The 13365-nt window shown below is 44.5% G+C and overlaps 1 protein-coding gene across 1 annotated transcript; it reads left to right on the top strand.

The window, feature by feature from the left end:
- Positions 1 to 972: 972 nt before the first annotated feature.
- On the top strand, positions 973 to 13034 carry SELENOS (selenoprotein S). The gene is made up of 6 exons (XM_019726625.2): positions 973 to 1128; positions 1778 to 1912; positions 3890 to 3996; positions 10574 to 10663; positions 10747 to 10825; positions 12347 to 13034. The coding sequence occupies exons 1-6, from the start codon at positions 1053 to 1055 to the stop codon at positions 12424 to 12426; spliced, it is 567 nt and encodes a 188-aa protein (XP_019582184.1). The 5' UTR covers positions 973 to 1052; the 3' UTR covers positions 12427 to 13034.
- Positions 13035 to 13365: the final 331 nt, after the last annotated feature.

Below are 13365 nucleotides of genomic sequence, written 5' to 3' on the forward strand. Positions count from 1 at the left end.
CACATGTTAATAAACATTCAACCAAGTAAACTTGAAGGTACAATTGGCTTTATTAAGCAATTCATGAATCGGGCAGTATCCCATCTAGCAACTAGGAGGGCGCTCAGAGGGCTTGTAACAAATGGCAGATTTTTAAAGGAAGAAAGGTGGGACAAGGGAGCTATTAGGAAGGGATTATGGGAGGGGGCGTCTTTTGGGAGGAAGGGAGTGGCAAGAGTTTTCATCATGCAGATATACATAGCCTCTCCTTTCTGGTATGGATAGAGAGGGATGTGACATTACTTTACTGGTGCTGGACCAGCAATGTTGAAACAATAATTAGGTCAGGTATTAAATCTAGGTTTGGTATGGCTTTCAGCACAAATGACACAATTTTGTGCCTATACTTTTCTCTTTAAAAATTACATTCCTAATTGTCAGCTTTTGAGACAGCTAGGCGGGTTCACTTCAAAACCTTGTCCAAAAAAAAAGACCCTCCAAGTCAAATTTCAAATAGGGTAGATAAGGTAGGACTCAGAGATGCGGTGACAGGTGAGGAATGCAAGGGGGTGGAGGAGGGTACTGCAGGCAGAGGGAACAGGTCACTGTTATAAATAACCGTGAATGTCTTGGGACACAGTAAAATTCAATGTGGAGCCAGTGCTATGATAATTATTTCCCAAGACGTTTTGATTCTGGAGGGGAGGAGATCCCTGAGGATCAGCCGGACTCTTATCCTGAAAGATAACACCGGCAGCGGGGGGAGGCTGCCCTGCTTCAGTATAAATGTAAACACTCAAGTCGACAAGGAGGTCAGTCACAAGGCCTCACTCAGGCCAACAAGGAGGGCTCCCGGCTCCCCAGTGCCTGGCGAGCTCTGGGGTTCTGGCCACGCCCATTCCGGCTAGCCCCGCCCGGTCACGCCCACGCCGGCCACGCCCTCGCTGCGATAGGCCGAGCGTTGGGGCCGGGCCGCCGAAACACCGCCCCCGGCGCGCCACGTACACCTAGGGGCGGGCCGGAAGGCGCAGGCGCAGGCTGACGCTGCTGTTTCTGGTGGAGCGCCGGCGGCCATGGAGCGGGACGGGGAGCCGCTGTCCGCGCGGCCGGCCGTGGAGGCCGAGGGGCTGCACTTCCTGCACGTCACCGGTGAGTAGCCGCGAGCCGCGCGGCAGCGGGGCCATGTTCGGTGGGTCGTCCTCCGCTGCGCGCCCGGCCCGGCCTGGGGAGGCCTTGCCCGGAGCCGGGTGTGGGCGCCTCACTCGTGTCCTGGCGGCGGGCCGAGCGGCCGCCGAGGCCCTCCCGGAGCCGCGCTTCCCTGGGCGGCGCTGTCGGGCCATTTTTGCGCGACCCTTCTACTTTGTGCCAAGCAAGCCCTTCCGGTTGCGGTTACTGGGGTCATTGCCTCCAGGCCTCGGCTCCACGCACACACACGGACTGTAGCCCACTGGTAACACCGTGTCAGCCCCCCACGGCCACCCCTTTCTGTATGTCCCCTAGGTCTGAAAGGCCTTTGCCCTCCTGAAGGGTCCGACAACCTTCTCTCCATCCCTCAGAAGCCAGCTGCCGGTCCCTGCAGCCGCCAGACTTGTCCCCTGACTCCCCAGATGGTTGAGAAGTCCCTTCTCGGCGATCCCTGAATTGTCGCGCTTCTCGCTCGTACTTTACCTGCCTACTTAGGCCGTTTCCTCAGCTGGACCGTGAAGGTGTTGAGGGTGGGAGTCTTTGTTGAGTTTTATGGGAAAGTCAGTACTAATATCATTGTTAGTTTCTTGAAAACCGTGTTTGTTTTTTTCAGTGGGCTCCCTGCTGGCCACGTATGGCTGGTACATCGTCTTCAGCTGCATCCTTCTCTACGTGGCCTTTCAGAAGCTTTCCACCCGGCTGAGGGCCCTGAGGCAGAGGCAGCTGGACCCAGCTGCGGCTACTGTGGGTTAGTACCTGAAACCCGATAAAGGCCTTACACCTACTTCTTTTAGTGTGTAAAAGTTAGTCTATTGTTAAGGTTGAGAAGCACATGATTCTAGTCTGTATGGGAGGAAAACCGTGTCATGCTTATGGAATTGATTTTGGTGAATGTGCAATAGACTTGTCTTTACTTCTAGATATTTTAATGAGATGGGAAACCTGCCTGGTGGTGTGTGGGTTGCATATCTTGTTGGAGAGTTTTCATTTATAAGGTGGATTCAAGTGGAAACTTCCCAGTTTCTCCGTATTTGTGGGTCTGTCTACTAACTCTTGAGTTACCTCTAGGAGTTTTGTGAGTGAGGAGAAACTCAGCCTTCGTTTTCCGTGTTCACTGTGTTTTGATTTTCACAACGGACTCATCAGACCTGATTTCAGTTTGCACTTGGTTGTTTCAAAAACGTACTTCCTCTGAAACAGTAGCCTTTTCATTAGTTAGAAGCTTCGGTTTCTGAGAACATGCCCCAAAGAAATGTTAAGTGCTTTGAGACTAGCAGCATAATTAAACAAATACAAATCCCCATTCATTTGAGTCACCGTGGTTACTGAGGTTGGGGAGGAAAGAAAATGTCATGCAGAGAAGTAGTCTTAGTGGAAAGACTTAGAAAATTCCTTCACTCAGACATACCTCTCCCGTGAAACCCCATGGTCCTGTCATTCTTTCTGTCTTTGTGATTGTTGGTGGTACATCAAACAATGGACTACAAAGTACAACTGTAAATCTTGCATAAGAGGCAGGATTTCGTGAATCGAATGCCCATGGTGTTGGGTGACAGCGACAGCCATGCCCACAAGCAAAGTGCTGACAACTGCAGAGTAGATTGAGAAGATGATAGGATGGGCACATCAAAAGAGGACTTTTTATGAAGCACTGCGAAAGTAAATGTGCAGTGAAAGGTTTTGTGTTGTCCTGTTTTCGATTTTGTTGGAAAGATTAGCTTGAAAAACTACACGTGACCGATTGTATTGTAAGGGTGATCCAACAGTTACAAATGTTACTGAAATTCACAAGTCCATAAAGTAGAACTATAGTTTTGTTTTGTTTTTAAAGATAAAGTTCCAGTCATCTCTGCCACTTCCCCTTCCCCCACCACACGCATGCGCGCACATACACCACCCCTGTGCTGTTTTGATCACGACATTTTGGCCCGTTTTATGTGGACTCAGTTAAGAGGCCTTTTCCACGACTAACTAGGTAATGGTCACCTATACTTTGGACCATCACCTATACTTTTGGTCGCCTGTCACCTATACTGATGTAAATATAAGTTCTGATTTTTCCTTCTTCAGAAAATCAGTCACACCACTGTGTAGTTGCCCCTCAGTGGTCCTTAGCACGGTGGTCTGAATAGAGGAGCAGATGGAGATCTTTCCGGTGTGTTTATATAATTTTGCTTTGTTTTAGAAACCAGCTAAGAACATACTTAAAGCTGGGGTGCTCACTTCTCTTACTGCTAGCTGAAAGGATTTTTCTTTTCTGTGGAAACAAGGATAAAATACTTGAAGACCGTTACCTCTTTCGGGTATAATTGGCCAATGATCCGAAAACTTGATCTTTCCTTGGTTGTTTTGTAGAATTCTGGTCAGCCTGGAGCCCGGGTGTTGGGAGTGTCCCGATAGTGCAATGCACGCTCTGTGCCCATCAGGTCACGGGGCCTGCCCCAGACTTTCTGAATTGGAGTTGCTGAGGGAGCCCAGAAATGTGTTTTAACCAGAGGTTTCTGGTGCTGTGGGTATTTAATCAGGTCTAAGAACTGACTGTGGGACAGCCCCCTGCCCTGTAAACAGCTAAATATGTGCAGAAGGGTAGAGTTATTTGTGTAAAAACCTGTTTTTGCATTGTCTGATGTCTGTACTTTTGTATATTTCTAATAACATGGACTCTTAAGAGTTCTCAATTACGTTATACAAGGTGCTTTAGCTCACATTTTTTCTGTCATTTTAGAACCTGACATTGTTGTAAAACGACAGGAGGCTTTGGCAGCTGCCCGTTTAAAAATGCAAGAAGAATTAAATGCGCAAGTTGAAAAGCATAAGGAAAAACGGAGACAGGTATGAACTGGTTTGAGTTTGAATGTGTGGTTTTAAGAAATGATAGTTAGTGGGTGAAAATTGTGTGTGTGCACACATGCACACACACTTGGGCAGGTCCTGGGAACAACCAGGTGTGGCAGAATCATTGCCACATAGCTTAGTATTGGTCAGCGTGCTTTCCTTGTGCAATTTCTTAGTGTTTAGGGGGAAAATACTTGTAAAGGAATGTATCTTTTATTTATGTTTTTGCTTTTTGGTGGTTCCCTCCCAGCAGTTTTTCACCCAGCGAAACTGTGCCCAGGTGCCATGCCACCAGACACAGAGTCAACTCCCTGGTCTGTTTCGAGCTGTGTGTCTCACACAAGCTGGCTTGGCGGTGCCACTCTTCAGTGGCCCGAAGGAGAGCCAGGGGAGGGTGGCAGTGGGCCTGGTCCGGGGGCCAGATGGAGGTCGGAAAGATGTTTTAAAGGCTCATGGATTGGTAGGGGTAATGGGGGCGGTGCGGGAAGGAAGAGCCAGGATGCTATTGGACGTGACCCGGGCGGCCAGGTGGATGGATTGTACTGCTCTTGCCCACAGTAAGCTCCCCATCCAGAGCGGACCCAGGCTGGGGGGCGGAAACACAAGTGTAGTCTCTGCTTTCTAGTTCCAGTCCAGGTGTTTCTGGGCCCCTCCTCATGCCCTCAGAAGGCAGCCTGTGCCAGCGCTGAGGCAGCAGAGGAGTTGGTCTTCCTTGGGCTCTCGCATGTGGCTCTGCTGTTTCCAGGCTTTCTACCACTTCCTAGTGGGTTTTGTTTCTGTCAGTCTCCCCAGTGTGGCTCAGGCCCACAAGGAAAGGACAGAACAAGGCCACGCCTGCTACCCACACTCGCTTGCCTTCGTCACCCTGTCTCAGCACCCTCTTTGCATGTTCAGTTGCTTGTCCATCTTGCACTGACCTAAAATGTACCAGCACATTCCTATTACTTGTTTAATCTTTCCAATTATAGGAGGTTAAACAAATTCAGGATATAAAAACCTGTACCATGAAAACTAAGTCTCTGCCCTCCTGGCTCCCCCACCTGCTGCTGCCCAAGTATTCCATCAAGCTTTTTTAGGTATTTTTCCAGAAATATTTTATCCATGTATAAACACATGCATAATTCTTTTTTCATAGAAATGGCAGCATAGTACACATATATGCCATTTTTTAAAAATTTAAATTCTTTTTGATTACAGTTGACACTCGATATTATTTTATATTAGTTTCAGGTGTACAGCACATAGTACTTAACAAAGTGATCTGATAAGTTTCGTCCCCACCTGGCATCATACATGGTTATTGCAATGTTATTGACTGTATTCCCTCTGCTGTACTTCACATCTCGTGACTGTTTTGTAACTGCCGATTTGTACTTCTTAATCCCTTCACCCTTTTCACCCGTCCCCACAACTCTCCTCCCATCTGGCAACCATCAGTTTGTTTTCTGTTATCTATGAGTCTGTTTCTGGTTTGTTCATTTATTTTGTGTTTTAGGTTTCACATATAAGTGAGATGCCATGCTACTTGTCTTTCTCTGTCTGACTTATCTCACGTAGCATAACACACTCTAGGTCCATCCATGGTGTCACAAAATGTAAGATTCATTCTTTTTCATGGCCGAGTCGTACTCCATTGTATATATGTACCACCTCTTCTTTATCCAGTCGCCTACTGAGGGGCACTTAGGTTGCCTCCATGTCTTGGCCATTGTAAATAACACTGCAGTGAACATATGGGTGCATATAGCTTTCAAAATACTGTTTTGGATTTCTTCAGATAAATACCCAGAAGTGGAATTGCTGGGTCATAAGGTAGTTCTATTTTTAATTTTTTAAGGACGCTCCATACTGTTTTCCATAGTGGCTGCACCAGTTTACAATCCCACCAACAGTGCACGAGGGCTCCCTTTTCTCCACATCCTCGCCAGCACTTGTTTGTTGATTTATTGATGATGCCATTCTGACAGATGTGAGGTGGTATCATTGTGGTTTTAATTTGCATTTCCCTGATGATTAGTGACGTTGAGCATCTTTTCATATGTCTCTTTGCCATTTGTATGTCCTCTTTGGAGAAATGTCTACTCAGGTCCTCTGCCCATTTTTTAATTGGACTGTATGCTTTTTTTGGTGTTGAGTTGTATGAGTTCTTTATAAGTTTTGAATATTAACCCCTTATCAGATGTGTCATAGGCAAATATCTTCTCCCATTCAGTATGATGTCTTCGTTTTTTGGTTGGTTTCCTTTGTTGTGCAAAACCTTTTTAGTGTGATGCAGTCCCATTTGTTTATTTTTTCTTTTGTTTCCCTTGCCTGAGGAGATACATCAATGAAAATATTACTAAGGGTAATTAATGTCCAAGAGTTTACTGCCTGTGTTTTCTTCTAGGAGTTTTATGGTTTCAGGTCTTACATTTAAGTTTTTAATCCATTTTGAGTTTATTTTTGTATATAGTGAAAGACAGTGGTTTAGTTTCATTTTTTTTGCATGTATCTGTCAAATTTTTCCCAGCACCATTTATTAAAGAGACTGTCTTTACCCCATTGTATATTCTTGTCTACTTTGTCATAGATTAACTGACCATATAGGTGTGGGTTTATTTCTGGGCTCTATTCTGTTCCCTTGATCTATGTGTCTGTTTTTATTCCAGTACCATGCTGTTTTGATGACTATAGCCATGTAGTATAGTTTGATATCAGGTAGCGTGATGCCTCCAACTTTGTTCTTCTTTCTCAAGATTGCTGTGGCTATTCGGGGTCTTTTGTGGTTCCATATAAATTTTAGGATTATTTGTTCTAGTTCTGTGAAAAAGGCCATTAGCATTTTGATAGGGATTGCATTGAATCTGTAGATTACTTTGGGTAGTGTGGACATTTTAATGATGTTAATTTTTCCTATCGATGAGTACAGTATCTGCTTCCATTTATTTATAATTTCTTCAATTTATTTCTTCAATGTCTTATAATTTTCTGAGTACAGGTCTTTTACCTCCTTGGTTAAATTTATTCCTAGGTATTTTATGTAATTTTTTTTATGCAATTGTAAATGGGATTGTTTTCTTAATTTTTCTTTCTCATAGTTTGTTATTGGTATATAAGAATACAACCCATTTCTGAATATTAATTTTGTGTTCTGCTACTTTACTAAATTAATTTATCTGTTCTAGTAGTATTTTGGTAGAATCTTTCAGGTTCTCTCTATATAGTAAGTATCATATCATCTGCAAGTAACAGTTTTACTTCTTTCTTTCTAATTGGGATGCTTTTTATTTCTTGTCTGATTGCTGTGGCTAGGACTTCCAATACTATGTTGAATAAAAGTGGTGAAAGTGGGCAACCTTGTTTTGTTCCTGATCTTAAGGAGAACACTTTTAGCTTTTCACCGTTGAGTATGACGTTAGCTATGGGTTTGTCATAGGTGGACTTTATTATGTTCAGAGATTGCCACTTTGCTCAGAGGTTGTTTTTCTAATATTATTATTATTAGTTTCAGGTGTGCAAAACAACATAGTGATCAGACATTTACACACCTCACAAAGGGATAACCCCAGCAAGTCTCCTCCCCATGTGACGTTACAATACCATTAACTGTATTCCTGATGTTGTACTTTACTTCCCGTGACTATATATTTGCTGAGAGTTTTTATCATAAATAGATGCTGGATTTTGTCAAATGCTTTTTCTGCATCTGTTGATATGATCATATGATTTTTATCCTTCATTTTGTTTATGTGGTGTCTCATGTTAATTGATTTGCGGATGAACCAACCTTGTATCCCAGGAATAAATCCCACTTGATCATGATGTATGATCTTTATAGTGTATTGCTGAATTCGGGTTGCTAATATTTTATTGAGGGTTTTTGCATCTATGTTCATATTATAATTTTCTTTTTTTATACTATCTTTGTCTGGTCTTAGAATCAGTGTAATGGTGGCCCTGTAAAATGAGCTTGGGAGCCTCCCTTCTTTTTGAACTTTTTGGAATAGTTTGAGAAGGATAAATGTTAATTTATATTTGAATGTTTGTTAATGTTTACCTGTGAAGCTATCTGGTCCAGGACTTTTGTTTGTTGGGAGTTTTTTTATTATTGATTCAATGTCGTTAGTAGTAATCGATCTGTTCAGATTTTCTGTTTCTTCTTGATTCGGTCTTGGAAGATAGTATGTTTCTAGCAATTTGTCCATTTCTTCCTGATTGTCCAATTTGTTGGCATATGGTTGCTTGTAGTATTTTCTTAAAATCATTTGTATTTCTGTGGTGTCAGTTGTCACTTCTCTTTCGTTTCTGATTTTATTTATTTGAGTTCTCTCTTTTTTCTTGAGGAGTCTGTCTTAAAGGTGTATCACTTTTGTTTATCATTTCAAAGAACCAGCTCTCTGTTTCATTGATCCTTTGTAATTTTTTTAGGTTCTATTTTGTTTTTTCCCACTCTGATCTTTATTATTATTTCCTTCCTTCTGTTCATTTGGGGCTTTGTTTACTGTTCTTTTTCTGGTTCCTTTACGTGTAAGATTAGATTGTTTATTTGAGATTTTCCTTGTTTCTTGAGGTCAGGCCTGCATCTCTATGAATTTCCCTCTTAGGACTGCTTTTGCTGTGTCCCATAGATTTGGGGTCGTTGTGTTTTCATTTTCATTTGTCTCAAGGTGTCTTTTGATTTCTTCCTTGATCTCATTCTTGACCCATTCATTATTTAGTAGCATGTTATTCAGCCTCCATGTGTTTGTGTGTTTTTCGTGGGTTTTTTTTCTTGTAATTGACTTCTAGTTTCATAGCACTGTGGTCAGAGAAGATGCTTGACATGATTTCAGTCTTAAATTTATTGAGACTTGTGTAGTCTATCTTGAAAAATGTTCCATGTGCGCTTGAAAAGAATGTATTCTGCTGCTTTGGGGTGAAATGCTGTAAAAAATATCAATTAAATCCATGTGGTCTGGTGTGTCATTTAAGGCTGCTGTTTGCTTACTGATTTTCTGTCAGGAAGATCTAGTCATTGATGTCAGTGGGGTGTTAACATCCCATCCTATGACTGTTACTGTCAGTCTCTCTGTTTATGTCGTTCAATATTTGTTTTAGATATTTAAGTACTCCTACTTTAGGTGTGTAAATGTTTACAAGGGTTATAATCTCTTGTTGGATTGATTTCTTTATCATTATGAAATGTCCTTCTTTGTCTCTAATTATAGTCTTCGTTTTAAAGTCTGTTTTGTCCAATATAAGTATTGTTATCCCAGAGTCTTTCTCATTTCCATTTGCATGAAGTATCTTTTTCTATCCCTTTACTTTCAGTCTGTGTGCTTTTCAACCTGAAGTGGGTCTCTTGTGGCAGCATATGTAAGGGTCTTGTTTTCTTATACATTCAGTCACCATAAGTCTTTTGATTGGAGCATTTAACCCATTTACATTTGAAGTGATTATTGGTAGGTACGTAGTTATAACATTTCTTGTAATATTGGTTTGGTGGTGATGAACACCGTTAGCTTTTTCTTGTCTGGGAAGCTCTTGATCTGTCTTTTGATCCTAAATGATAGCTTTGCTGGATAGAGCAATCTTGGCTGTAGGTCCTTGCTTTTCATCACTTTGAATATTGCATATCAATCCCTGCAAAGTTTCTGTTGAGAAATCAGCTGGTAGTCTTACAGAAGCTTACAAAACACTAATAATCACCTGAGATCGGCGCCTCGCAGTGAGCTCAGCTCTCATTTGTGGTGTTCTCCATGTTAGCTAGGAGGACGATGCAGCCTTCAGGTCCAGAGATGGCTTCTTCTCGACCGCCTGTCGAGCAGTGGAAGCTCCATGCGACAGGTATTTGGGTTGAGCAGTGATGGATCCTGAAAGCCATGGAGAAATGTTCTGGATCTGTGCTTTCTAAGGCGTCTTCTGGCATGTCCTTGTGACTTCTCAGGTTAATTGCAACTAGCATGAGCTGCAGTTTAGGTCTGGCTTCCACTAAAACTGAGAGATTTTGTGACCTTTGTGTGCATGGAAATTGCAGGACTCAGGGGCTGCCAGGCACGCTGCTCTTCCAGCAGCAGGAAGCAGAGGCACAGATCCAGCCAGTGCAGTTTCCCTGCCGCCTCGGGAACCTGCTCAGTGTGATTATGGGCTTTCTCCAGGGCTTGTTATTGGGCCTAGTGTTCTGCTGAGATTCCTTTTCCCTTATGTTTTCCATCGTGCTTGACTTCCAAACCACGTTCACATCTGCTCTGAGAAGCAGAGGGGTTGAGTGGCTTCCCTCAGGGACACAGCCAGGTAGCAGCAAAGCAGGCCTGCCACCCACATCACTCCAAGTGGGTGTTCTCCCACGTTGTCCAGAGCGTCCTGCCACAGGCGAGCTTCTGACTGAATCCGTATTCTTTTCTCCGTGACACTTTGGGCTTTCTTTACTAGGGTACAAAACAAAAGCTTCTGTTTGTGAATTAAACTCATACCACTAAATACAAGTTTTATTAACTGAAGAAAATGCAGGGGAAAGGTGGTTTGCAAGGACATTTCAATTAAAAATTGCCAAAGTTCCTATTTTCTCTGAGATAGATGGCTGTTTCTGCATTCACTCTGTATGATTCTTTCTCAGCTTGAAGAAGAAAAAAGGAGACAGAAGATTGAAATGTGGGACAGCATGCAAGAAGGAAAAAGTTACAAAGGAAATGCAAGAAAGCCTCAGGTGAGTCCAGACTGGCCTCGCTGACGTTTTTGAGGCACATGGAAACTAGTCAGATGGTTCTAAGCCTGTGTGTGTTCCAACAGGAAGGAGATAGTCCGGGTCCTTCTGCTTCGTCAGTCACCCCGAAGCGAAAATCGGACAGAAAACCTTTGCGGGGAGGCGGTGAGTACAAATACTAAAGCTTCTGAACAATGCTTAAAGCTTGCCTTTTAAAAACAAGATTCCCAAGTTTAGGGTTATAATGATTAAACAAAAGAAGCAGAAGCAAAGCAACCTTCAGTGGCTGGGAGTTCAACCTGCTGAGCCCTGTTGCCCGTGGGTCAGGGGCAAGGATGTGGGCATAGTGCCTGCTCCAGGGAGCCTGTAACCTTCCCCTCAGTGACCAGTCTGTGCAAAAGGAAATGTTCAGTAAGAAACTGCCAAAGGAAGTCAGTGAAGGCCGCCATTAAGTCACTGGCATGACCGCACTTGTACTGTGGTGCTGTGACAGCCCTGTGAGGGCCGCCGTGTTTGTGGCAGATAACGGATGAGGGTCTTCCAGGGCTTTTTACTTCAAACCTCCCTCGTACACCCCTGCCCCACCTCGCCCCCAGTGATACCATAGCCGCCTGTCTCCATCCCATCCTTGAGGACTTTCACATCCTTTGGGGATGGGCCTCTCACACCGTGACAAGCAGCGGAGCTGTGTGCTGTGCTAGGAGCTCCGCAGTTGTCTGAGGGAGGGCGGGCGGGGGACGAGAGGCTGTGTGGAAACCAGTTCTGGGCCGAAGGCTTTGTGTCCTCACGGAGGAGAGGGCCTTCTGCAGCGGCACGGGTCTGGGGGCCTGGGTTGCATCTTGGGGGACCGTGGGAGATGAACACAGTTCCTAAGGCGGCACGGATACAAGCTGGGTCGCCCTGAAAGGCTGAGCTCCGACCCCCTTTGTAGCAGGAACCCAGAGCTGGCTTGTCACAGGGGAGTGGCGTGTCTGAAAAGGCTATTTTCACACTTTCTCGTGCTGGAAGCCTTCTTCAGAATGAACGGGTGACACTTCGGAGACTGTAAATTGTAAAAAGTGTAATGCGTGACATGCTTTATGCATGGCCTCTCAGCAGTCTGGAGCTAGGTGCTTTGAGCTAGCCTGGGCTTACAAATAGGGAAACTGAGGCACAGGGAGTTATGGCCCAGCGATCCCAGGCCAGGAAAGGGCAAAGCCACCTCATTGAAGCTGTCACTGGCCCTGGAGCCTGAGCACTCACCTGGTCGCCAAATGTCTGTGCCCGTGGATGACCTTTGTGACCTGTAGGAACCACCAGGGCCATGCTGTTTTCATTTTGTTAAATGTATTTCTGTAGCTTGAACAGTCCTATGTGAATGTATACACGTTATTAATACGTAGAAGTAGTAGAAACCTTCATAGACTTATATCCAGCCATCTTGAGAGCGTTTTGGGGGGCAAATGTTTTCTGTGTTTTGGGGAGTTAAGACCAAGAAGCTGAATGGCTTCTTTCATTCCTACCAGAAAGTCAAGCCAAAGTGCAGTCACAGTGTGGAGTATTTTTTCATATGGCGGCTAAGCGTTCATGAAACTGTCCGTGAGAATAGAGTCCGTATCTTTGCAGTGCCCCCCCTGTGTGTCAGGCTGCCAAGCTCATGTTTGATACCAACTTCCCAGTACTGGTCTGCTTCCTCTCTCCTGCCAGGTTACAACCCTTTGTCTGGTGAAGGAGGCGGCGCCTGCTCCTGGAGGCCTGGACGCAGAGGCCCGTCAGCGGGCGGATGAGGCTAAGAGTCTTGCTAGTGTCGCTTCTGACATAGCAAGAGGAATCCTGAACCCTCGATTCAATTGCCTTACGCACGCTTTTCACAGTGACTAGCCAAGGGGACATGGGGTTTATTTCTGTTCTTACTACACCTGCATCTTTAAGGGTTGAAGTCAGCATAGGGAGTAGACATTGCCACTAGCCAGCAGTGGCAGTTGGTCACACTTCACGAAAGCCAGTGACCGTTGATTTTGTGGGTGATTGATTGATTGCTAGTGGTAGTCAAAGGCCTCGGGGTGATTGGCGATCTTAATCAAAGAGACCTCAAAATGATCCTTCCCGTTAGAAGTCCTTGCTGGTAGGGCAGTCTCTGTGACAGGTTGCGTTGAATGATGTGTTCCTTGTAAATGGTGAGCCCACCAGCAAGGATTACTGAAGCAGACAGTTGATGGGGTTGTTTCTGGATATTTACTTTCATGTACAGAACTTTGTAAAAAGAAAAAAGAAACTGTAAATATTAAAAAAAAATCGCAACGACCATTTTTAGCATCTTTATTAAGAACATTCAAGGAAATGTCTTTATGAACTTGAATCTCTCAAACATTAAATGACTATTTATCATTCACAACCTCCTACTATTATTACTTATTTCCTGGCACATCGTACGTCTCCTGCGGCGAGCATGGCACATGGCACCAGTTGTAACTTCTGGAGTGGGCACATTCCTTGGGGTTTATTCACAAGATCTCGGGCGTTTGGAGTTGAGTAGCTAAACTAATAGGATCATGAAACATCTTGTCTAGAGGTGCCTCGGCGACCAACCAGGTTTCTAAGAGGCCTATTGGTCACCAGCACCCCTACCCACCCCCACCCCCACCCGCCTGCCCTGTGACTCACTTGGCACAGTCTTATCTGGAGGCTCTGTCAGGGCTGCGGTTATAAAAGGCCAGATAGGAAAT

The sequence above is a fragment of the Rhinolophus sinicus genome, linkage group LG13 (assembly GCF_036562045.2).
Source record: "Rhinolophus sinicus isolate RSC01 linkage group LG13, ASM3656204v1, whole genome shotgun sequence".
Lineage (NCBI taxonomy): Eukaryota > Metazoa > Chordata > Mammalia > Chiroptera > Rhinolophidae > Rhinolophus > Rhinolophus sinicus.

Excerpts from the sequence above, each read along its gene's own strand:
- SELENOS (XM_019726625.2), top strand. The coding sequence starts at position 1,053 with ATGGAGCGGGACGGGGAGCCGCTGTCCGCGCGGCCGGCCGTGGAGGCC. Across the intron at positions 1,913-3,889 it reads CCCAGCTGCGGCTACTGTGG|AACCTGACATTGTTGTAAAA; the intron begins GTTAGTACCTGA and ends CTGTCATTTTAG. Across the intron at positions 3,997-10,573 it reads ATAAGGAAAAACGGAGACAG|CTTGAAGAAGAAAAAAGGAG; the intron begins GTATGAACTGGT and ends ATTCTTTCTCAG.